Raw genomic sequence first — 25,592 nt, forward strand, 5'->3', positions numbered from 1 at the left:
CTCTGTAATCCTCGGGCGCGGGTCTCCTTAATAAATTTCACTTTGGAAGGCAGGCAATGTGCCTCGGTAATTAGTGCATTTGAAGCAGGTTCGCCCTTTGAAGTGCCCGTCCTGCCGGGATGACCCGCAAAGACCGGGCCGTGTGCGCGAGATCAAAAGGTGACCTTCAAGGCAGCTTTTTTTGTTGATTTACTTTTTGAAATGTTGTTCTTTTGTTCATTTTTTTTTTTTTGCAAGTATGAGACGGCAGTTCCTGCTCCGCTATCTTTGAAGGATTACTTTATAAACGACTTTAAATCTTATCCCCCTCCCCCACAGCAGAGTCTGCTTCTGAGGTATTGTGTGTGTGTTTTATTGTTTTACCGAGCTGTGTATGTGAGCTTCAGAGTGCAGAGTGGAGCTTCAGAGTGGAGCTTCAGAGTGGAGCTTCAGAGTGGAGCTTCAGAGTGCAGAGTGGAGCTTCAGAGTGGAGCTTCAGAGTGGAGCTTCAGAGTGGAGCTTCAGAGTGGAGCTTCAGAGTGCAGAGTGGAGCTTCAGAGTGGAGCTTCAGAGTGCAGAGTGGAGCTTCAGAGTGGAGCTTCAGAGTGGAGCTTCAGAGTGGAGATTCAGAGTGGAGCTTCAGAGTGGAGCTTCAGAGTGGAGCTTCAGAGTGCAGATTCAGAGTGGAGCTTCAGAGTGCAGATTCAGAGTGGAGCTTCAGAGTGGAGCTTCAGAGTGGAGCTTCAGAGTGGAGCTTCAGAGTGCAGAGTGGAGCTTCAGAGTGGAGCTTCAGAGTGGAGCTTCAGAGTGGAGCTTCAGAGTGCAGATTCAGAGTGGAGCTTCAGAGTGCAGATTCAGAGTGGAGCTTCAGAGTGCAGAGTGGAGCTTCAGAGTGGAGCTTCAGAGTGGAGCTTCAGAGTGGAGCTTCAGAGTGGAGCTTCAGAGTGCAGAGTGGAGCTTCAGAGTGGAGCTTCAGAGTGGAGCTTCAGAGTGGAGCTTCAGAGTGGAGCTTCAGAGTGCAGAGTGGAGCTTCAGAGTGCAGAGTGGAGCTTCAGAGTGGAGCTTCAGAGTGGAGCTTCAGAGTGGAGCTTCAGAGTGGAGATTCAGAGTGGAGCTTCAGAGTGGAGCTTCAGAGTGGAGCTTCAGAGTGCAGAGTGGAGCTTCAGAGTGGAGCTTCAGAGTGGAGCTTCAGAGTGCAGAGTGGAGCTTCAGAGTGGAGCTTCAGAGTGGAGCTTCAGAGTGGAGATTCAGAGTAGAGCTTCAGAGTGGAGCTTCAGAGTGGAGCTTCAGAGTGCAGATTCAGAGTGGAGCTTCAGAGTGCAGATTCAGAGTGGAGCTTCAGAGTGGAGCTTCAGAGTGGAGCTTCAGAGTGGAGCTTCAGAGTGCAGAGTGGAGCTTCAGAGTGGAGCTTCAGAGTGGAGCTTCAGAGTGGAGCTTCAGAGTGCAGATTCAGAGTGGAGCTTCAGAGTGCAGATTCAGAGTGAGGCTTCAGAGTGCAGAGTGGAGCTTCAGAGTGGAGCTTCAGAGTGGAGCTTCAGAGTGGAGCTTCAGAGTGGAGCTTCAGAGTGGAGCTTCAGAGTGCAGAGTGGAGCTTCAGAGTGGAGCTTCAGAGTGGAGCTTCAGAGTGGAGCTTCAGAGTGCAGAGTGGAGCTTCAGAGTGCAGAGTGGAGCTTCAGAGTGCAGAGTGGAGCTTCAGAGTGGAGCTTCAGAGTGGAGCTTCAGAGTGGAGCTTCAGAGTGGAGATTCAGAGTGGAGCTTCAGAGTGGAGCTTCAGAGTGCAGAGTGGAGCTTCAGAATGCAGAGTGGAGCTTCAGAGTGTCAAGAGCAATGCCAATAGCTCTAACTTTAACAAAGGCAAAACCATTGCATTGTAAATGCTTGTTGTGGTTGCTATGCGTTGAAGTGGCGTAGTTGCTTCTAAACCCGACAAAAGTCAGTGGGTAGGTTCTTATCCAGATGTGTGGTGTGCTCATTGTAATCTTGTCTCACACAGAATCTCTGTTCTTCATCTTCTTTGGATGTGGGCATGATCTTGCCTATGTGCTGGGGGTCCATATGAGTCAGTGTTGGTGTTTGCTTATTTTGTTATGCTGCTATTCTTTGGTGCTATTGATGTTACTGTACAAGTGTGTGCCTATGCGGATCGTTATCAGTCTGCAGGGTTTTATATCTGGCCCGTAGGGTTTCTTAATATGTGGGTATCTTTCTCCGGTTGTGTTTGCATGTTTGTAGTAATGTTCACGTGCATTCCACACTGCGTGCTTGTCAAAGTGTCTCTCTTTTGATTGATTTGTGCAGGTGCCTGTTTGTGCCTGTTTGTGGTTCTGCTTTTAAGTTTGAGCTGTTCTGCTGTTTTCTTTGTGACCGCATCTTGTGTGTGGTTGTATGTCTCTTTGTGTGTTGTCTACATTTGTGGGAATTTCTCTTGTTTGATCTGTGTTTGTCTGTATGTAATTTTCTGTTCGATACGTAGTATGCCTGTATGTTTTTTCTGTTTGTTACTCTCCAGTTTTATCTTTAGCGGTGTACCTTTGTGCATGTGACTCTGATTAGGCAGTAGCGCATGACTTCTCCTGTATATATTTGTCAGTGTAGACTTTTGTTCGTCAGTGTATATGGTTCTACAGCTATCTTTGCATGTTCCTGCAAGCAGCCATGTCTTTACTGGTTTCTTCTGTGTGAACATCGTTTTCATTGTGTTATTTTATCTTGAGCTTTACCTTTCTGTACAATTCTCTAACGTTGCATCTGCATAGGATGTACATGCCAACTTTAACAATTCCCCTCTATGAGGGTAGAATCAGTGAGCAACTATTCACTCAAGCCAGCGAATCTGTAGGAGAAACTGTCTCCGGAGAGCCATTGTAGAATGCTAGTCACGTTATCAAATATCTATGGTTTACTTTGGATAATTGATACTTGTTTTATATGTGTGTAGATGTTGCATCTATGTGGACTTGCTCTGTGTATGTCTCTGAGTTTGTCACAAGTCATATGAGAGTTTAACCTGCAAAAAGGGATTAAATAAAGCAATGCAGGAATGAGTGGTTTGTGGAATGGTCAGTGTAAGGCCTATCTCTGTGAACAACACTTGGTGACATGTACATACTTGTGTATGCACATTATGGTATATATTGGCGAGCAAAGTAAAGAGCCACACTTTGCAAGTGTATCAACAGACTCTTCAACTTTTACTTCTCTAGCCCTTCGTATGAGTGGAAGCGCCAGGTGACCCAGCGGAGCACGGTGGCTCAGAAAAAGCGTAAGATGTCTCTGCTGTTTGATCACCTGGAGTCCTCCGAACTGGCAGAGCATCTCACCTACCTGGAGTACCGCTCCTTCAACAAGATCTTGGTAAGTCACAATTCTCGAGAGTTATCAGAATTTACTCAAGCCAGACCAGAGCAATCCTATATTAAGATTTAATCCGACACGAACACCGTTTACAACCCAATAAATTAGTTGCTGTCCCCAAATGGAATGTTGTATTCAGAATCAATGATAACATAGTTCTTAAAGCTGCCCTCAACAGATAAGCCAATTAAAAAAGTTCTGGTTAAACCTAGACAAGTGGAAACTACTCTTCTCCACTACTACTGTTCCACCTCGTGCTTACTCCTGCACCATTGGCTTGTTGACAACCTCAACCTCTTCTAATCCTGCCCAGTCAAATGCCACCGACTGCCACTGGCTACTGCATTTAGCAGGCACCAACACATCTTTAGTGTTACGTCCTCCCTATTAATGTTTCACAATTATGGTAAGCAGTTTTATGGGCATTTCTTCAAGTGCTCTGTTTGCCACAGCTGTACTCTTAGCACAGAAAAAGCCAGGTTAATATCAAAAAGACATTACCTCCAAATTTGCTCATCTGGATGAAAGGGATGATCAGACAGAGAAAATTGGCACATTTGAGAAGTCTGATGGCTGGTTGAAAAAGAATACTTGTGACTAAAACCATTCTTCTACAGTTGACCGTCCTGTGTAGCATGCAGAGGGCTTAGATACAACTAGTTGCCAGTTAAGTGGTCCCTCCATTTCAGGATCAATGGAGCTTACACCGCACCCTGTTACAGCCACTTTTATTCCTAGTCTAAATATGTTGGACTCCCTAATTAAGTTCAGCTGCCACATCACAATCACAGTTCTAGCCTTAGCAGATGTGGGAAGTGCAGAAGTTTTTTAAAAATGTCAAACTTCGATAGATGTTAAGCCAGCAATCGCCACACTGGAAGCTCTCCCACTCTTGTGTTGGTAATGTCCCACACCCTGGGTATGAAAAGCACTGTTTGAGTAGTAGCTGGAATAATACCTGGTGCTGTATCTTCAATGGAAGAAATAGACACAGTTCTGGTAACACACAGTATCTCAAGCAGTAGTTCTTTACCATTAGAACCTCAGAAAATAGAAACAACGAAGTCTTTATTTCTTATCCTTAGGGTCAAAAGAATGGCTTGATCAAGCAAACAAGAAATCGCTATGTGCAGTGTTAGTAGTGGGACCATACCCAGAACCCCAAATCTCTAGGCCTGTTGACACACAAGGTGCAATTGCATTCTGGGAGGCTGCGGTGTATATGACAATGTGGTTGGGCCTGCAGTCCCTGCACTGGCAGATGAGACAGATGGTGATTTCTGGAAATGGTGCTGCCATTTGGTGAGGTGTGGGCCAGTGGCAGCAGGGTGAGCAAGCTAGCAATCACACGAGGGAGTAAGAAGCCGGCTGGCTAGTCCCATGCGACATTTAGGGATCTAGGATGAAGGAAAGACTAAAGCAGAGCGACATGCATAGTAGTGGTCTCCAAATAGTACTTTGAATAACAGTACTTGAGCAAACTTTAGCTCATATGTTCCGATTCCTTTTCCATGTTTTCTACGCCATCCCTATCCTGGGTTTGACTCTTTCCCAGACGGAAGCATCAAGAAGTCCTGTGTAGTGTATCTTGTAATGCGCACAGCTGCCCCAACGGGGCGTCCCGGGGCTGTATAATGCTGTGGAACCCTTCCTGGCTCTCCCTGTGAGATGCCCCTCTTGGGCACCCCCAAGGTGAAGCCAGGCATCCCAGTGTTGTGGGGGCCGTTGTGGAGATTAAGCAAGCTATTGCCCAGAGTTGCAGCGTGGGACCCATGATTAGAGTAGGCGCTGAGGCGAGAATTATCGAGTCCGCGGACATTGAGCCCAACACCCTGCCGCGACGGGACTTGAACCCTGGTCCCGGGCCTGATCTCTGCTTCAGAGTTTGCCGCTCTAACCAGTGAGCCACACTTCTCCACTAGTCCTGCTCACCTAAGGAACTTCCCTGCCAGGCAACTGGACCCATTCCCGAATTTTTAAGGCGAATAGAGCTTCATCCAAGAGCTGGTAAACTTTAAAGCATGAGCTAATCTTTTGAACCCTCTCAACATTCCTTTTGTGTAGGAGCAGACATCTGGCCTTCGAGCCAGCCCTATGGGTGGGGATGCTTGCATCATTGAGAAGGCTTTGCCCCTGTCCCTTAACCTGCCCAAGGCGATGTGGAAGCTGTCTGGTACCTCCTATGCAGCAACCTGAAGGCAGCAACTAAAAGTAGAGCAAGATGGAGCTAGCAGCTGGACAATGATTGGAGGTTCCTCTCGAAGATGAGGCGCCCGCGTGAGGATCCCAGATACCATCTAATGAGTGCAGATCTTCATAATTCCCATGCCATGACATTCTTGCAAGGTGGTTTAACAGTAACAGGTAGTACATTACAAAACCAAAAAATTAACAAACCAATAACTGATTCTTAAGATTGCCACCACTCAGTACAGGATATGTTGTCTTTTGGTTAAGCTATGAACCCAGGGGACAGGAGTTGTAATTGTGGCTCTAGCACTTGCCTGAAAATAACATCAATCTGGCTTAATCACCTAATTGCCATTTACATAAGCAATGTAAATATGTGTCAAATTTAATGCAAAATGTGGTTGTGAGGTTCTAACGTAATTTTCTACTTAATGTACATGCTTTTGTATAGTCTTATTCGATTTGGGGAAAATTCTCACAGTTTCCTTCACAGAAATTACAAGAAATGCCCAAAAAATTACATTAAATTATGGTCCGATATTTTGTGCTATTTTATTGCATGAAAATTCTCCCTCGCTTCTAGCTTTTGACGCAAGGACGCGTTCACACTAAAAAAGCACAACATTGCACTGAAGCAAACAAACATTGTTGACTTTTTGTTTGTTCACAATGATACTGTTATCCGAAAAACATCTCGAATACGCGACTTGGTGTAAATTCCGTCATTTAACATAAGAAGAAGAATTACGAATTTCTGGAAATTATGTAAGATTCACCGGCGCAATGAAATTACTTTGGGTCTACTTCATGTTCCCCTATTAACCCACAGTGCCGTGTTACTATTCAGCTATGTTTGTGTATAAAATACCAACACATCCATCTGCAAGTAACTGCACTTTATACTTATGGAGCCATCTGCAGGTGTTTAGCCTATTGGATTACCAGATATCTTATATGACTGCGTATCCCTGTGGACACACATACATAGTGCATACCTAGGCTTTGTTTTTGCATGCATCCTTACGTTTTATTGGTTGCTTTGATGTGCTTATATCTGCACCTTGCCCCAGCTTTTCTATCGGGCTGTGTGCGAAATGACAAGTATGAAAAATATTGGAAAAAATAAAAATAACAGAGACGCCCAGGAACAGCAACCTGTCTACTGAAGTAGACTTCTTTTCAGACGACTGTGATCATGTGAGCAGGCAAAAAACAGAGTTATTCACACTGGAATACAGCAACAGGAGGAAGTGAGGAGCGAGAGCCCTAGGTTGTGTGTTGTGGGGGGCTAGTAGCAATAGTCAAATTACAATTGAACAGGCCAATGAATGAAAAGGGCTAACAAAAAACCCTCACATGTAGGTCTATATGTATATTATTTTATAATGATTTGTTTTGGGAAAATAAGAGGCGGCAAGACCGCTGCAACTGTCTCGCCATCTTTAGCTGTCTCTAGGCCAGCTCTAAATGGACTCCCATTCCATTTCAGGCCTTGCCGTACTCACTTTTTGTACTTACATTATACTTTTTAGATCCTGGCATTCTGTAATCTGATTTGATGGTCATCTAGCCACTTCATTTGTTTAAAAGGGTGCATCAAGAGGCAAAATTAAGTCCACGTCTCTTTCCAGGGGAAGAATTTGCAAAGATGAACATGGACTGAGATGCATTTAATCCCAGCCTCGTATTTTTTGCTGTGAAAAAGCAGTTGCCCTTTGGAGCTGGCAGTTAGGCCCTGCCAGTCTAATGGAGTTTCATTCTGACTTAAGAAAAGGGCCGAGGTGTAACTATTTTCGGATGATTTGGTACCGCAATATAAGTAAATCTTTCTCTTCCACCAGGCACCAGACCAGATCTGGTACCAGTGTGTTTCCAAACTTATTTCTAGAGACTGTTCATGCATATATTATTTTGTGGGTGCATTTTGGCTTCAAGGCCAGGCTCTTGACTGAACTGCAGCCCCCCCTCCCCTTCCCCCCACTCCAAGTGCCTTGAGTCCCTCCCGGGTGAATAGCCACTCTCTATAAGAACCCTGATTGATTGATTGACTGAGGGCTTATCCTCAGTGCTACAGTTGAGTAGATCATTATTACCTCCTGGTGCACATAACTTGAGTAAGGTTCAGCGGAGCAGGTTGCTTCTAAGTCTTCGTAGGTGAGGCCGAAGGTGGCACAACCTGTGCTGAGTTGGAGGGGAGGGCTTCCCTTGCCTGAAGTTGATGGTAGCAATGTGCAATATCCCCAATGGCTTGCCCCTATGAACAAAAGATGGCTCTTGTGGCTCCACATTGATATTGGTATTTCCAGAACTTCAGGGGATACCTAATATTGTTTGTACAGCAGTGCAGGCTTTTATAATGTGTATTAAATTGTCACACTTTTAGCGTTGTGCTGTACCACACGAGCATCTGTGCAAACTTTAGTAACTATACCGCTGCATCTCAATCCCAAAAAGAGGACAGTAGAGGTGAGACATAGGCACAATATGTCAGTATCCTTTATTTGGGTTACACAAATTGGAATGTGCTACCGTCACGGGAGAGCATGAGATGATTCCTCTAGCTGGGATGATAAGCACCCAAACCTTTAAGTCCTGAGTCATAGGAAAATGATGCTTCTATATGGGAAATATATATATCAATACTGGCCCGAGGGCTGTCTGCAACCATAGATGTAGAATAGGTGAAACTGGGCACTGATCCTGAGCTCCCTTGTCTTTAATCACACTGGGTCAACCAGGCTGCGCTACTCTTGATCTCTGCACCATCCTTTTTGTCCTCCTGCATTACTGTGGGCGGAAAGAAAATTATCATGGGATGAGTATTGTGGGTTGACACTGAGAGAACTAGCCCCCTCCATCTCTATCGAAATAAATATGCCATTGGGTTGCTTAGAGACCTATACCAGGATATGTCTTGGCTTAGAGCTGGTCTGCTGCTGAAACTGGCTATTAGCAGTAGTTAGGGCACTACTCTGTACTCAGATCGCGGCACCATTGTTATTAGGTCGCAGCCTACCAGACAGCGCAGCTGACTGGTTTACTCCAGACATCTTGGGGACTTTCAAAAAGTTGACCTAGGAATGCATTCCACCTGTTGCTTATAATTGGCTTTGAGGTTTGGAACTCACATTTTCTGGCTTTCTATATGCTGCCTTTATTTGCTTAAGGCTGTCAAGCTCGAGTTCGTCCCTCCTGTTGCCCAAACTTTGTTTACTGTATTCTTCTACAAACTTGCTTTTTGTAAACAGACCTTTAAATCTTATTCTTATCTCCTCCCATTTGCTGTGCATTCAAAGGCAGAGGTCAAATGTCAGGCTGTATCTTTCAGAAAGGTTGATCTTTATTTTCTTTCTCTGACTTCAGAGTGAGAGGATTTATTTGACAATTAGGCTGGCTAGTGGGGGACTGCTTGAGGAAAGCTGTACAGATGTTATTTTTTTTTCCAGCACAAGAAAAATTAAATGTCTGTAAATTAATTGTGCTGACGATCAAATCAATATATTAGGTGATGGCATTTCTACACATTATCGTTTGTGTGTTGTATACTTTTTATCAGTAACACTGAATGCAAGTGCAAATGTAATGGTCATTTCAACTGAAGTTGTGTTGTCCATAATGAGCGTATGCTACCTCCCATTCACACTCCACGTTACAACCTCTTCAATCTACTCTGCACCACTCGACGCCTCCCACTCTACTCTGCACCACTCCACACTGTGTCACTATGCCGCTCTGCTCTACACCACTCCACTCTACTCTATGCAGTGCACTCTACACCACACTACTCTACTATGCACCACTGCACTCTACACCACTCTGCGCCACTCCACCCTATGCCATCCTACTCTGCGACACTGCACTCTATGCCATGCAATCTATGCCATTGCACTCTACACCACCTTACCCCAAACCAATCCACTCTACGTCAATCTACTCTGCACCAAATCACTCTATGCCACTATACTCTATACCACTGCACTCTATGACACTCTATTTTACTCTGCGTCACTGCACTCTGTGCCACTCTATTCTATTGTGCACCATTGTACTCTACACCACTTTACTCTGATCCACTGCATTCTACGCCACTCTAATCTGCGCCACTGAACACTACACCAATACACTCCACGTCACTCTACACCATCACACTCTATGACAGTATACTCTGCAACACTGCACTCTCTGGCACTCTACTGTACTCCACTGAGCTCTATGCCACTGCACTCTATGGCTATCCACTCTAAGGCCCAGATGTACAAAGCCTCCTGTTTGCATTTCTTAAATTGCGACTCCATAGTAAAACGCTAGTTAAGAAATGCAAAAGGGTATGTACTAAATATGAGATTCCCTAATAGCTATTCCTACAAAATAGTAATCGCTATTAGGGAATCGCAGATTGGAAATGCCTTTGCATTTGGCCTATGGGTACAATATGAAATGGTTTGAACTTCCTAAATTGCGATTTCCTAATAGGAGAGTGCAATTTAAGAAATGCCAAACCAAGGGTGCCTCTGGGCTTAAGTAACCTCTGGAGGCACCCTGAATTTCCTAATGCACATGTAAGTGCACATATGTCTAAGGGTAAACAACGTTTACCACAAAACTTTTTGCCCGCAGGTAATTACAACACGGTCGTTACAACAACTGAGTTGTAATTCCGCATACCATTTTTCCGCAAGTCGGAACAACGACTTGCGGAGGGGGGAGAAGGTGTTGGATTTAAAATACAACACCTTCCCTACTGTCCGCACAGTGGAGTTGGAATAGTAAATTATACTATTCCAACATCTAGCAGCCCCCCTTCGCAAGTCCAACGTTGTTACGACTTGCGGGGTAATGGTATGCGAAATTACAATGTGGTCATTGTAACGGCCGCGTTGTAATACCCTGCGGGGAAAAAGACTGAGTGATAACGAGGTATATTCATATCCTAGGGGCATATGTGCGCTTCATGTCACATTCAAAAATTTATTTTTAATGCATTTTTGAATTTTGGACATGGTTACCATTGACTTCAAGTCGATGGTTATAGCATTGCCTAAATGCCCGATTTGCATTTAGGAAAGGCTATGTACATGTGCTTTAGGAATCGCAAATAGGTAATCCCTATTTGCGATTCCTAAATCGTGTTCGCAATGTGCGATTTCTACCGGGTAAAAAATGCAAATTGCAACCGGTTTTGGCCCTTTGTGTATATGAAAAGTCCATTTAGCATTACTTAACGGGCGGAAACAGCGATTAGGCCTGTTAAGAAATGTTAAATGGCTTCATACATCTGGGCCTAAGGCACTCCAATCTACTCCGCACCACTGCACTCTACAATACTCTACTCTATACCTCTGCACCATATGCCACTTCTCTCTTCACTTAAAAAATCTACTCTGCCACTGCAGTTTACACCACTCTATTGCACTCTGCACCACTGCACGCCACTGCACTCTATACCACTTTACGCAATATAAATACACTCTATGCCACTGCACTCTATGCCAATCTACTCTGCACCACTGCACTGTACGCCACTATAATCTACTCTATGCCACTGTACTCTACCCCACTCCACTCTACACCATTGCACTCTACGTCACTTTTCTTTGTACCACTGTATGCCACTTCACTCTACACCAGTACACTCTACTCCACTCTACTCTGCAGCACTGCTCTCTCTGCCACTGAACTCTATGCCACTCTACTCTGCGCTACTCTTCTGCACTCTGCGCCAATGCACTCTACGCCACTCTGATCTACTGTGCACCACTGAACTCTGACACTGCACTCTACCCCACTTCGCTCTACGCCTCTCTACTCTGCACCACTCTACTCTGTGCCAGTGCACTCTACTTCACTCTACTATGTACCCCTGCACTCTTTGCCATTGCACTCTACATCACGCCACTCCACAACATTGCATTCTACGCCGATGCATTTTACGCCACTACGCTAAACAACTCCACTTTACCCTTCACCACTCCACGCCACTTCACTCTACTCTGAAACAATCTCCTCTATTTCACTGCATTCTATGCCACTGCAGTATTCACCACTCTACTCCACTTTATGCCACTGCAATCAATGCTGCAGCACTCTACTCAACGCCACACTACTCTATGTCACTTTACAGCACTCTACACAACTGTACTCTACACCACTGCACTCTACGTCACTTTACAGCACTCTACACTACTGCATTCTATGTCACTCTACTGCACACTATGCCACTGACCTCTATGCCACTGTACCACTCTACTCTATGCCAATACACTCTAAACCACTCTAATCTACATCACTCTACTCATATGGCACTGCACTCTACCCTGCACCAATCAACTCTACTGTGCAGCACTCCACTCTATACCACTGAACTCTACACCACTCTACTCTGCATGACTCCACTCTATGCCACTGTACTCTACGCTAATCCACTCTAATCTACTCTGCACCACAGCACTCTATGCCACTATACCCTATTCCACTGCACTCTCTACCACTTCACTGTACTCTGAAACAATCAATTCTGCGCCCCTGCAGCCTATGTCACTCTATTGCACTCTTCGCCAATCCACTCTCTGCCAGTCCACACTACTCCACTTCATTTTATACCACTGCACTCTATGCCACTGCACTCTACACCAATGCCCTCTACGCCACTTTACTCAAAACTAATACAGTCTATGCCACTGCACTCTTTACTAATTTACTCTGAACCACTGCACTGTATGCCACTCTACTCTACAACACTGCCCTCTGTGCCACTCTACACCATTGCACTCTGTCTACTTACTCTGCAGCACTCTATTCCACTGCACTCTACACCAATGCGCTTTGCACCACTTTTTTCTGCAGCACTGCACTCTACTCAACATTACTCTATGCCACTGCACTCTACTCTGCTCCACTCTACTGCACTCTATGCCAATGCACTCCATGCCACTCTAATCTACTGTACACCATTGCACTATGTGACCCTTCACTCTACACCATTCCAGTCTAGACCACTCCACTCTGCACCACTCCATACCACACCACTCTGCAACACTGCACTCTACGCCACTATTCTATACCACTCTACTCTACCCTGCACCACTCCACTCTACACCACTTAATTTTACTCTGTAACAATCTACTATACTCCACTGCACTCTTTACCACTCTCCTCCACTCAACTCTATACACCTATAATCAATGCTGGCCGCTGAACTGTACACCACTCTACTCCATGGCACTTTATCCCTGCACTCTTTGCCACTCTACGCCACTCTACGCCAATGCACTCCACTGCTTTTCTCAAATCCAATGCACCCTATCCCAATCACTCTGCACCACTGCACATTAGGCTACTGCAACTCGACAACATTCTACTCTATGCCACTGCACTCTATGCCACTTTGCGCTACGTCTCTCTATACCACTGCACTCTACTTTCACTGCAGTCTACAGCATTCTATCCTACTCTGCACCACTGTACTCTACGTCACTGTTCTCTGCACCACTCTACTTTGCACCACTCTACAATGATGCACTCTGAAACTACTCTGCCAGACTGCACTCTATGCCACTGCACTCTACACCACTCAACTCAACTCTATACCACTCGACTGCACTCTAGATCAATGGACTCAATGTTACTCTACTTTACCCCTCAGCACTCTACCCTGCACCTCTCCACTCTATGCCACTCCTCTCCATGCTACTCTACTCTGCACCACTCTGCTCCACTCTGCGCCTCTCCACTGTACGCCATTGCACTCTATGCCACTGCAATCTTCTCTGCCCCGCTGTACTCTATGCCACTGCATTCTGCGCTGCTCTACCTCTGCAATCTACACCAATGCACTCTACACCTTTTCATTCAACACTAGTCCACTCTGTGCCGCTGCACTCTACGCCAATCTACTCACACCACTGTACTTTACGCAACTTCACTCTAGACCTCTCTACTCTATGAAACTCCACTCCACAATACTGCACTTTATGATGCTTTAGTCCATTAAACACTACTCCATTGACACTCTACTCCACTCTATATCACTCCATTTTAAATCCCTCTTCTCCACTCTATGCTGTTCTATGACACTACTCCACTTAACGAAGCTCTATGCAGCTCCTATACCTCTCCATGCCACTTTACTCCACTCTATTCTATGACACACTACTCCACTCTATGACAATTTACTCTGCTGTACGCCACTTTAAACTACAACACTCTACTCCACTCTACATGACAGTTTAGATCACTTGATACAGCTTTACACCACTCCAGGACACTCTATGCCACTCCACTTTATGACACTCCACTCGACTCTGACACCGTGCCCCACTCAACGACACTGAACTCTACACCCTTTATCTCTACGACACTCTACTCTCTCCACAACACTGTACACTACTCCGTGACACCCCTCTTCACTCCTTTCATACCACTCAACTCTGCTGTATGCCACTCCAATCCACTCTACTCAACTCTACGATGCTCCACCATGTAACACTCTACTTTACCCTACTAGCTTTTAGCCATGCTGAACAGTAGCCACTCTGGTGTACAACATTGCTAAAACATATTGGCAGAGCTTGTGCATAGGCGAGACCTATTGGCTCTACCAGTGCGTGTCTCTAAAATTGTGACCTTGCATGTCTGTCAAATTAGTGTTTCTTATCATCAGTCCAAATTGATATGTTTCCAGTGATCTGGGACATTTCATCTTTTGGAGCAATAGCAGAAAATTCCACCCCTGGCATCCCCAGTCTGCAGCTCAGAGTGGCGCTAGTACCTCCATTTTCTTCTCTTGTGCATCCCCAAGTTCCTGTCTGTCTTGTTGGACTATTTTCAGTCAGCGTGCCAGTAGATGTGCTCCCCTGTAAGTACTAAGAAGCAGCTGCCGTGTAGACTTCTCCTTTGAGGCACTGCCTCGGCCTGTATCCAGGACCATTCTCATCCAGGGCGACTTAATCGAGCTGGCTAATAGCAGTCTCATCCTGTGCACACTGCCATCAGGGCCTCCTAGCAGCCTATTACACCACTATCCTGTTGTCAGGGAAACCTAGAGTTTTCCCTCCCCCTGCTCTGTCACGTACGGGATTGCTGGCCAAGTGACTACAGAAGCATGTACCTAAGTCATTCACCCTCCAATCAGTGGCACTTTCTCCTGCGACCCTGTAACAGTATACCCCAGGATACTAATTCTGCAGGGGAAGACACCGACAAGTACAGCATTACAGAGTAGGATATGAATGTTACCCAGGCAGTTTTGGAGGTAGTGCGACTAGTACACAACACTGAGCAGATTCTAGTTCTATGGATGCAGAATTGTTATCATACAATCCAGTGAAATGTAACATTATTTTCTAGTACTATAGTTAGCAAATCCACGCCTTGTGCAGCATTTGTTTTCTTTCTGTGTTTCTTTGCTTCATATCGATGCAAGCCCCAGTCAGCCCATGTTGCAATTTGGATTAGAATTGAGAATACATGCCACATAATGTGCCTGCGCAGTGTGCATAATACAGTTGTTCAAAGTACACATCTGTTTTTTTCATTGTGGACGTGTGTTTCATTTTGTGCATTACTTTGTAAGCGGGTTGAGGATGTACCGTTGTGCAAATTATTTTGTCTGTTTCTGTTGTGTGCAGTACAGAACTACATGTTGAATGGTTCTTGCACTTGACAATGGATTACTGACTCCATCCAAGGTGCTTTTTTGCTTTTCATGTCTTGTGTGCCTGTGGGTTACTGGGTAACAAAAGAGCATTTAGAGTGATCGTGTTCAGTTGTTCATGTGCCATTGGATTGCTGGTTGGCAAGTTGTCATTCGGTGTGCTGGAATGGAATGACGATGGTAATATTGTCTGTGTACCTGTGTATTTACTCGACTAGGAAAATATGTTTCAGGGGTCTTTTGGATGTTTGCTGTTGAGGATTACCAGACTGGAAAGATGCAGCCTGTTGGCTATTTGGGTGCCTGTGATCTTATTAGCGTGCAGTGTGCTAGGTGGAAAGCTAACAAACGGACTGGCACTCACTGAGGAAAAATATGGTGTTACCGTCATTGCAGAAGTTCCAAACCTCATTACTTACATTTTATTTAAGAAATATAGGGTGCTGAAGAGTGGGATTTGGATTAATAATTCAGGGGAATATTACCAAGCAATAGCGATAATTATCGCTATTGCTTGGTTAGAGACAAAAATTTACCGCTGAGCTGCGGCGATTTTTATCGCAGATAAACCTTGGTATTACCAAGGTTTATCGCAAATGCGATAAAAATCGGCCGCAATGCATGAATATCGCTGAAAAGTCCGCGATATTCATGCATTACCGAGCTAATGCTCTTAGCCATGTTATCCACCTCCCATTGGATAACATGGCTAAGAACTGCTCAGGGTAGGTGTTAGCTTTTGGAGATATTCGCGCTTAGCGCGAATATCTCCAAAAGTTGGTAATAGGAGATAGCGTTGTTAGCGACTGTTTCCAGTCGCTAACATCTTGGCACGCCCACCTTGCATGTCATTAGTGATAAATATCACTGTCATGCAAAGTGGGGCCCAAGATGGTCGCTATCTCCTACTTGCTGTCGCTAACTGGTGTTAGCGACAGCTAGGTAATAGGGAGATAATTTTATCTCCTCTTTCTTGGCTTTTAAAGCCAAAAAAGCGGAGATAAACCCCGTTGATAATATGCCCCTCAGTGTGCTGGAGCCAGTGCAGGAACTGCTGGGGTTACTTCGAGGTAGGCCTTGGGTGTTCTTGCAAAAGTGTGTGCAGGGTTTTTGGTATGAGTAAATGGTTCAGTTATTACAAAAGCATTTAATGCAAACATTTAGCTATGTTCTAATAGAGGTGAGCGAACCCTTAAAGTTCGAGCCAGGCTCCATCCTGGAGCATGGCTCTGGCTCAGCTCGAGGTCCTGTTGGCACCCCAAGCCCATAAAGAGCCAAAATTTCATGTGGTTTCTGCCTGACTCTTTTCCTCCCTCTAGCCGCAACATGTCATTACGTGTCATTACAGTCAAAGCGGATGACTGTGAAATTGAGGGAACAGGTTTGAGTCTCAGTGTCGGCTATATATCCTGTAATTCTGGGCAAATAACTTAATCTCCCTATGTATAAACAATGCACGTGACCGTGTGTAATGCAACTGGTTTTCAAGTAAGGCGCTCCAATACCATGCAACTGGCAATCGTGTAAAGCGCTTCTGTACCTTCGGGACTGAAAAGGTAAAAAGAAAATGCCTAATCTATTAGAAAATAATGCAGCGCCCTTCGGGACGAGTTAGCTCTATAATTTAAGAACTGCAGAAAAATGTACTGAAATTTAAAAACAAAGGGCCTCATCTGCAAGAAAATGATGTGGCGCCGCAAGATATTCAGCTCCTCCATGCTGCGTCATTTTCAAAGCACAGGAATGGGTAGTATTAACAACAATATAACGCATTCCTGTGGTGTGACAGCACACAATTGGCTGCCATCTCTCTTTTAGACTCTGTGGTGAAGGTGGTGGGTCGCATGGTACTGGACAGACTTGTATCCTGGTCTGATGAAAACAACTCTTTAGCCAAGATACAATATGGCTTTCGCTCAGGTCGCTCCACCATGGAACAGTGTTTAAGTCTGTACATGGTTGTGACTAAGTACACTGTGGCTCATTCCAGCACCATATACCTAGCCTTCATGGACCTTTCCTCGTCGTTCAACTGTGTCAATAGGTCGAAGCTGTGGCAGTTGAAGTCCTCCATTAGCATTGACAGTAACATTATTTTATTTCTGAGGGACCTTCAACGAGAATCTACGGCGGTTGTCCGTTACGTAAAATACCTGAAAGTGTCAGTCAGTTTGACATTAAGGCATATTAGCGTCCTTTCTTTTTAACCTATATATTAATTCCCTAGAGAAGGCCCTTTTGGCCACAAAAGCTGATTGTCCTCAGGTAGGTAAGCAAAGCCTGCCGGTCCTCTTATGACATTTTGTAAAACTGGGAATGCGTCAGAATCCAACGCCTCCTCAGGGAAGGCATATAAACGCTTATGCCTCCCCAGGGAAGGCCTAGGAATGACTATGTCTCCCTAGGGAAGGCATAGAAATGGTGCAACAAGGAAAAATACTTTCATATTTTTTCCTCTTTCTATTTGTGCTGTATTCTGCAGCACACATAGAAAGAGGAAAATGCCATTAATTATTGTTTTTGTGGAGGAAGGTGTCCCTTTCTGCACAAACGCAATCCTACCCATGGCGCAGGCATCCTTGCAAAATGGCGCAAGAGTGCCTGTGCTGGCGCAAGGCACCCAGTTGTGCACCAGCGCAGGGGAAAGCACAGGGGTGCATCGTACTTTTGTTAATTTGACACATCTTTGTGCTTTGAAATTGACGCAGCACTGTGCAGATAAATGACTTGCGGCTCAGCGCTGAGTCATGTTCTTGTAGATGAAGCCCAAAGCATTTACATAAGGCAAGACAATGAATGCCGTTTACAGGCTGATTTGAACAAAGTGAAACCAGGAAACCTGGGCAAATTGCAGCTTTCCTTCTTAAATTGTGTGATATTAGGGGCATATATTTAATTTCACCAAAACTCTTTTTTCTTCACTATCGCATGTGAAAGCACTTTCTCAGATTACCAGTTGTACAAAACTATCACTTTCAATAAGTACTTCTCAGTGTAATGCTAATACTGTGTCCTATTAATGTCCAAGCTTCCACATGTGAAATGAGTACACTTTTAACAATTTTGAACAGATAGAATTATATTTTATGTGATGTTTGTTGTATGATTTACATAGCAAGTATATCCAGGACTCAGCTTGTGCACGGAATTTAAGATCCAACCCAGACCCTTGGCTTTGCTCGGCTTTTCCTGTTAATTTGATGGCTCACCCACCGTTAGGTTCTAAATGCTTGCCTATATGAACAGATATGAGACTTGAAGTTCTGGGAGATAAAGTGATTTGCCTAGGATCAAACAGCGTGGTTGTAGGGGAAGCTGAGATCCAGGTCACCTGCATCCACAGTTGGTTATTTTGCCGTAATAGTATGAAATGTTGCAGGATTGGGGTGCATTGTCAGAGTTACATATGGGGGGAGCCTTCTAGGACCCGTAGTGCAAGAGAGTAGCCAGAAAGTTATGATACCCCCCACTTTGAAACAAATATTTAATGACACTGAGTGAGTGAAGCGAGTAAGCCTGACACATCCTAGAATTGTCCCTTCATATGTACACCCTCCTAGCTATCCTTTCAGTACCCCACACTTCCATTCATCAATTCTTTGATCCTTCGCCCCGTCCTTTTGTTATTCCATTAATCCATTGAAATTCCATCCATCCATCATATCACAGATTCATTCATCTATCCTTTCACTCATAAACCCACCCTTTCACCTTTCCATCCATCTATTTATACATCCTTTTGTCAATCAATCCATCCAATGGCCATTTCCTTCACACACTGATTCAATCGTTCGCACTTTCACTCATTTTTCCTTACACTCTTTTGTCCAACCTTTCATTCACCTTTCCTTCCAACCTTTCCCTAATTGATTCATTGACCTTTCCATCCAAACGTTTGTCTTTCCAGTCCTCCATCCTTACAAATTTCTTTTGTAGTTTTCAATCTTCCTTGCTTTCCCTTTTGTTTTCCAATTCTATCTACCATTTTTTTTATTTCCTCGCATTTTTTTCTCACAGTATTTCATCACTCACTCACTCTAATTGCTGCTCTATCTGTTCTTTTTAAATACGTTCTTCATTTCTTTTTCCTTTCCTGGGGCTCACTGAACAGCACTTAACCCCCCCACACACACCTCTAAGCCTTGCCCTGCTCTTACCTCCTTGAAATGTTTTTTGGCAAGCTGTCTGCAGGCCTGCAGACAGAATAGGACACATGTAATACGAATCAACGTTGCTTGGGACACAGATGACTGTGCCACCCGGTGCTGGGCCACCCACCTCCACGGGAGGGGGATGGGGTGGGGGGCTACCTACGCCACTTCAGTATAGTGTTATCTTTCAAGCTAATGTGAATTGGAAGACAACGGGCTCGCGTTTTTATGGGGCATGAGTCGGTGTTAAACATAAAAGAACATTTCTTCTGGCATGAAAGTAAGGAGATGAATTTCTAAGTTAATTACAAGTTGGTCGTCGCCAGTTCTTTGGTATTAAATGCATATGCACTCAACAGCTGCCCTAATAGGAACATGGCAGACACGAAGGGAAATGTATAGGTTTAAATTCACATAAAAAAGAAAGAAGTACTGAACAATGAAATGCGGCTGGGTTTACTGAAAGAGAAGTCCCGGATGTCATCTCTTAAAAGGAAAAGCTCTAAAAAGGAACATTTGCCCGAATTCGAGTTCCTCCCTCCAAACAAAAAAGTCTTTCTCTGGCTGTACTATTTTTGACCTCTTGAAAGGTTACAGAGCTTCCTGTCGGCGCCAGAGTGCAAGCGAGGTGCGCTGTTGGTGCAGCCCTTTCCTATGCGTCTTCCGAGGCGCGCGCCCTTCCTTGTTGCGGGGTCACGTTGTGCAGGCACGGGGTACCATGTGAATTACTGTGGATTATTTCGAATTGCGGGGAATGAGATTTTGATACCTTTTCTGATCACTTAGATACCTATCTCATTCATCTATTTGGATCGATTATTTTCTGTCATTGAGTAAAAGACAAACCCCGCATAGGTTAAGTCAACCCCATACACTGACGCAACTCTGAAGAACCACTTACAACTGATGAAGTTTTAAGAATTTTATATAAAATCAGAATAAGTTGCATATACAATCCTCTCAGGATAAGATTCAACAAGTATACAGGAACTAGAAGGAACATAAATTCCCTAAAGAACCTCAGTCTACAAAAGAATACAATTAAAGTCAATTCCAAAATCAGCAGATTAAAAAGCATAGACACAAAGTGGTTCCGTTGCGTCATCTACAAAAAGAATAAACAAGTTAATTCTGTCCCTACTCTATACTAGGTGACATCCCTATTTCGTAAGTTCCTTACCTAAAAAGGTGTCAGCAGTTTGACTTCCAAAGAAGTTCAAACTCTCTTAACCCCTAATGGTAACTTATGTCGAGAAACAGTACCCTCTCTGCCTACCCATCCGCTCTCTAAGGGTCCTCGGCCTACTGCTCTCTTGCGCTCTGTTCTTCTTCTGCGCTCGCTCCTACCTCTCCTCCCCAGGGTGCTGTCCCTAAATACACAATCACAGTATGGGTGGAACGCCCCTTGACGCCCACCACGTACACATTTACACATGAGGTCATTTCTAGCTCTTTCCATAACTTCATCTCTTCGCGTCGTCCGTTAAGTTGACCTTGCTTCTTAGGCACCATCTTCGTCTTCTTTCTGGTGACTTCATTGACATTCCATTTGACACTTTCAGAGCAAAGTCTATCACCTCAACAGAACTTCATTCTTTACGTTTGTATTCGTAACCTCGTTTGGTCCTGTGAACGGTCATTTCTAAACAAGACCCAAATTCCAAGCGTCTCTTATCTCACTTAGGCCATAAACTTCGTCCAGCATTGTCACCTTAAATCTAGCAAGACCTTTGACTCTTGTCTCGCACATTCAGATCAAGGCTATCCACGACTCCTGTGAGACCACTAAATTACATACAGCGGACTACACTCCTGCGAACTCTTGGTCAGCTAGGTTAAAATCACACATGACCAAACCTTTCTAACATTCCTACAAAACCCTTCTACACAGTATAACCTTTAACACACATTTATATATAATTGAATTTAGCAAATCATTTGATTATACGCGAATACATTTTACATAGAATACAACGTTTATATTCTCGTGCTTACATCGTTTTATATGTATGCTCTACACATTTCTTCGCTTTACGTTTCGCCTTCCTTCTCCGTTTAATAATTACACACGTATTCAGTTTTGCACATTCTGCTGTTCGTAAGCATTACTATACATTTCTATATTAGCCCACTATGTATACGGGCCTTTCTAATTCTAATACTTATTCAAGAGTAAATACAGATACATTTCCTATTACATTGGTTACATCGGCTAACTTTACGCTACAAGTGTTAACTTCACGTTATAGATTCTACGTTTTCGTTATATGCTTGTGAATATGGTACAGATATACTTTTTATTCAAATTGCGCTCTCTCAGTTCCCCCCTTTGATGACCTTTAGGGGTCATCACTAAATGCAATTTGAATAACACCCTACACAGAACTAGTTCCAATATTCCCTCTTTTTATCGTTTCGAGAGCTCTTAAACTTTTGTACTGTTGGTCTTGTAAAGCAGCTAATCTCCTTTCTTGCTCTCTCATGGATCTTTGTAACCGGTTCGACCTATACCATTTGTACAGTTTCACTAACCCCAACAATGTAATTATGCAAATTAATATTATCAAAACAGGTTTTAATATGTACCACACAACGCTTTTACCAAGGTTGGCAAACCAACTTCCAACCTTTCCTACTCCATGACCTACTTTCTCCCAAACATTTACTTTTGTTAAATCTTCGATTTCTTGATGTATCTCTGTAATGTTCTGTATGACTTTCTCGAGTGGGTTTGAATTATCTGGAATGTAAGTACAACATTCTTGGACCTTCAAAGCCTTGCAGACTCCGCCCTCTTTTGCTAGCAGTACATCTAAAGCAAGACGGTTCTGAAGAACCATTGCTCTAATCGACTGCATCTCTCCTTCTACTAGCATTACTGACCTTGCAGTACTTGCAGATAATCTATCTACAACTGTAGCCAGTTTCCTGATCTTAACATCGCTAAGTATTAAACCTAACATAGGAAACATTGCTCCAAATATGTCTCCAACTACTTCTGCATCTCCTATTTCCCTTTTCGCTCTTGTCGAAGCCTTTCCTTCTATGATCGCTAAATCCTTTGCATGATATTTTGGGGAAGACAATTGCCAAGTAACACGAACCATACCAATTGCCAGGCAGTTTTACATAGGCATTTCTTCCACATACAAAATATACATTAGGAATAGCTTGCATCCCTTTCATAAAATCTTTCGTATAGTACTCTAATCGAAAAGCATGTTCGCAATTTACTTCACCTACAAATACACTCTCATAATATGTCTTGCTTCGAGTTAAACATAACTTTCCTTTCTGCGTTCTATCCAAAGCTATTGGACCATTGCTACCCTTCTTTTTGTGTGCTTTTTCTTCTTCGGTCCAATCTGTTTTCCACTGTCCTGACATTTTCAGAATCTTCTGCCTTCTGTACCTGTCATCTACTTGTCCTATGAACTTTTTCTCTACCTCTGACACTTTGCAAGTCAGATTATTCCTGCGTGCATATGAAGTATCTAGTGTATCCCAAGGAAGAGAGAATTTTGCCAATCTGTCTTCCTTTTTATAATAGTCCCACTTATTCATTTGTTTATAATTCGGGACTTCAGGCAGTACCGAATCATAATTTGAAAAGTAGTACTCGAACCCTTCTCTACCATAAAATATACTGAGCAGTAAACTACATGTTATCCCATAAGTCAGTGGGAGATGGTGATATCTGATGCCTTCATCTACAGAAGCCGGCAATTGCATACAAACGTAACAATCCTTGGCCTCCATGGCATCAATATACTCGTACAATAGCTTGGCATATGCGTTTGATCTAAAATTTCCCTGTGACTCGTCTACGTGTAACCTACGAGCTTCATCTGCCAATAACGTCTTTTCACGGATGACATTGCTCTCCTCCTTCTTCCCAACAAGAGCAGGTTTCAAAGTTGTTGCAGGCTTTACATCTGTTGTCTCTTTTTCAATTGCATGCCCTACCATGTACGATGTGGTAACTACTGTAATAATAAGAAAAATTACTACCGCTATAAGTGTACCTATTATGCATTTTGCTTTTCGGTTTGGGTTGCCATTCTCCATGTTATCAAAACAGTGTAGCTCTTTCCTTCTCGAAGAAAAGTTTTCTTTTCAAGTCTTTGGTTTGCTTTATTTGCTTTCTCAGTCTGTAAAGTGCTCTTAATCAACAAAAGTCTCTTTTTATAACAATGTCTTTTTATCTTCAGCAATAGACAACCCTAACCCTTCTCCGTCCTCTAAATGTAATCCCTAATTTTATTCTTCTTTCCACTCGGCGCTAGGTTATCTTCTTCTTTATAGCTTAAACACAAAAGTCTTTATGCATCTACAATTATTCTCGTACCTGCAGCTCTAATAACATGTTCCAATAATTCTAAACGAATGACTTTTTCTTCTTGTTCTGGTATTTGATGACCAAAAGTCGGAAACTCTAATCGATTTAGCACTAGATCTTTGATCCGACTCAGGTAAGGGGGTATGGGAAGTGTGAAAGTCAGTAGCCCCTCAGTCTCGATTCCAGGCGTCAACATCCATATCTCCACTGCCACAAATGGATCGAGATTGATCACCTTCACGTCTTTCACTCTCCCAGATTTCTGTCCCCAAGACATCTGCTAGATAAGTCCACTCTGGGGTGGCGTACCTTCTGCAGGGCACACGTACCCTTCTTGATCTTCTTGGACTCTCAGAGCCTGAATCCGTAGTTTCTTCTTCTTGATCCGACTCTTCAGAAATCGGGACAAGGGTTTTCTCTTGATCTGCTTTTATGCTTGGCCTTCTCCTTCTTTCCGGCCAACTAGCTTCGTCACTCCTTGTCCTCCTGCTCCTTGTTCTTGGACTTATCTCTGAATCACTCACAGCTTGTTCGTTATCTGATTCGAACTCCCAGGTACTCTCTTCTTCTGAGACGACTTCGGTCTCACTGGTGTCCTGACCGTCGTCAGTAGCCTGCTCCGACACAGGCTCAGCCTCTTCGATCACCTCTACAGCTTGGCTTTCCCCCTCTGTGGCTTCTCCGCTTTCCGCTGGATTCTCATCCGAGAGAGGAGCTGTTTCTTCCAGAGGTGTTGGCACTCTTCGGGTGTGTGAGGCGTGTATCCAGTTGGGCAAGCCTCCACACTTTACTGCAGTGTTCGTAACTAGTATGACTTGGAACGGTCCTCGCCAGCGCACGTCTAGGCAGTTCTTCCTGACATGCTTCTTCACCAGGACCCAGTCCCCTGGACACAAGTCATGGCACAAGTCTTGTGCTGATGGAACCTCTGCAGCCTGGACCTGGAGGGACACAGAATGAATGGCATCAGATAGTCCCTTGCAGTAGTCCAAGATCAAATCGTCTGTGATGTTCAACAACGCTGCAGTCGGAACCGATGGCAATCTCATAGCTCTTCCCATTAGCACCTCATGTGGAGACAGACCTGTTCTTCTATCTGGTGTGCTACGTATGCTCATAAGAACCAATGGAAGTGCGTCTGGCCAACTCAGAGATGTCGATGAACAAACTTTGGCAAGTCTGGATTTAATCGTACTGTTGATTTGCTCTACGATCCCTGAAGCTTCTGGTCGATAACTGCAATGGAGCTTCTGATCAATACTCAAGGCTGAACATAGCATCTTCACTATTTCGCTGTTGAAATGAGTTCCTCTGTCCGATTCCAAAGAGGATGGCACCCCGAACCTCGGTATCAACTCTCTAAGCAACAATTTTGCTACTGTAAGTGTATCGCACCTACGTGTCGGGTAAGCTTCAACCCATCTAGAAAATATACAGACAATCACTAAGACATATCTGAGTCGATTGCACTTAGGCATTTCAATAAAATCCAGCTGCATTCTATTGAAAGGCCCCCCAGACCTCCCTATGTGACTCAACGTGACTGGTGTTCTCTTTCCTACGTTTAGTTGCTGACAGATCATACAACGCTGACATACTGCTTCTGCCGCTACCCTAAACTTCGGATTAAACCACGTTTGTCTGAATACTCTCACCATAGCATCTCTACCTATGTGTGCTGATCCATGCAATTTCCTTGCCATTGGACTAACAAGTTTGTTCGGTAAAACTGCTCTCCCATCTGCAGAAATCCAAAAATTCATTTCACTTTTAGTACATCCAGCTGTTTCCCATGCTTTTTTCTCATCATCTGGGGCATTTTCCTGAACACATTTTAATTCGTCCCACGTATCTACAGTGTCTAACAACATAGTCAACTCAGTTCTTTCCTGTATTCCCCCCACTTCTACATTGGTGTGAGAATAT

At 44.0% G+C, this 25,592-nt stretch overlaps 1 protein-coding gene across 1 annotated transcript in view; it reads left to right on the forward strand.

The window, feature by feature from the left end:
* Nucleotides 1-25,592, forward strand: part of RASGRP2 (RAS guanyl releasing protein 2) — a 362,009-nt gene that overhangs the window by 129,262 nt on the left and 207,155 nt on the right. The window contains exon 6 of the mRNA XM_086938498.1: nt 3,183-3,333. Coding sequence (XP_086794624.1) covers nt 3,183-3,333 — 151 coding nt within the window. The remainder of the gene's footprint in view (nt 1-3,182; nt 3,334-25,592) is intronic.

Source organism: Lissotriton vulgaris, chromosome 9, assembly GCF_964263255.1.
Source record: "Lissotriton vulgaris chromosome 9, aLisVul1.2, whole genome shotgun sequence".
NCBI lineage: Eukaryota > Metazoa > Chordata > Amphibia > Caudata > Salamandridae > Lissotriton > Lissotriton vulgaris.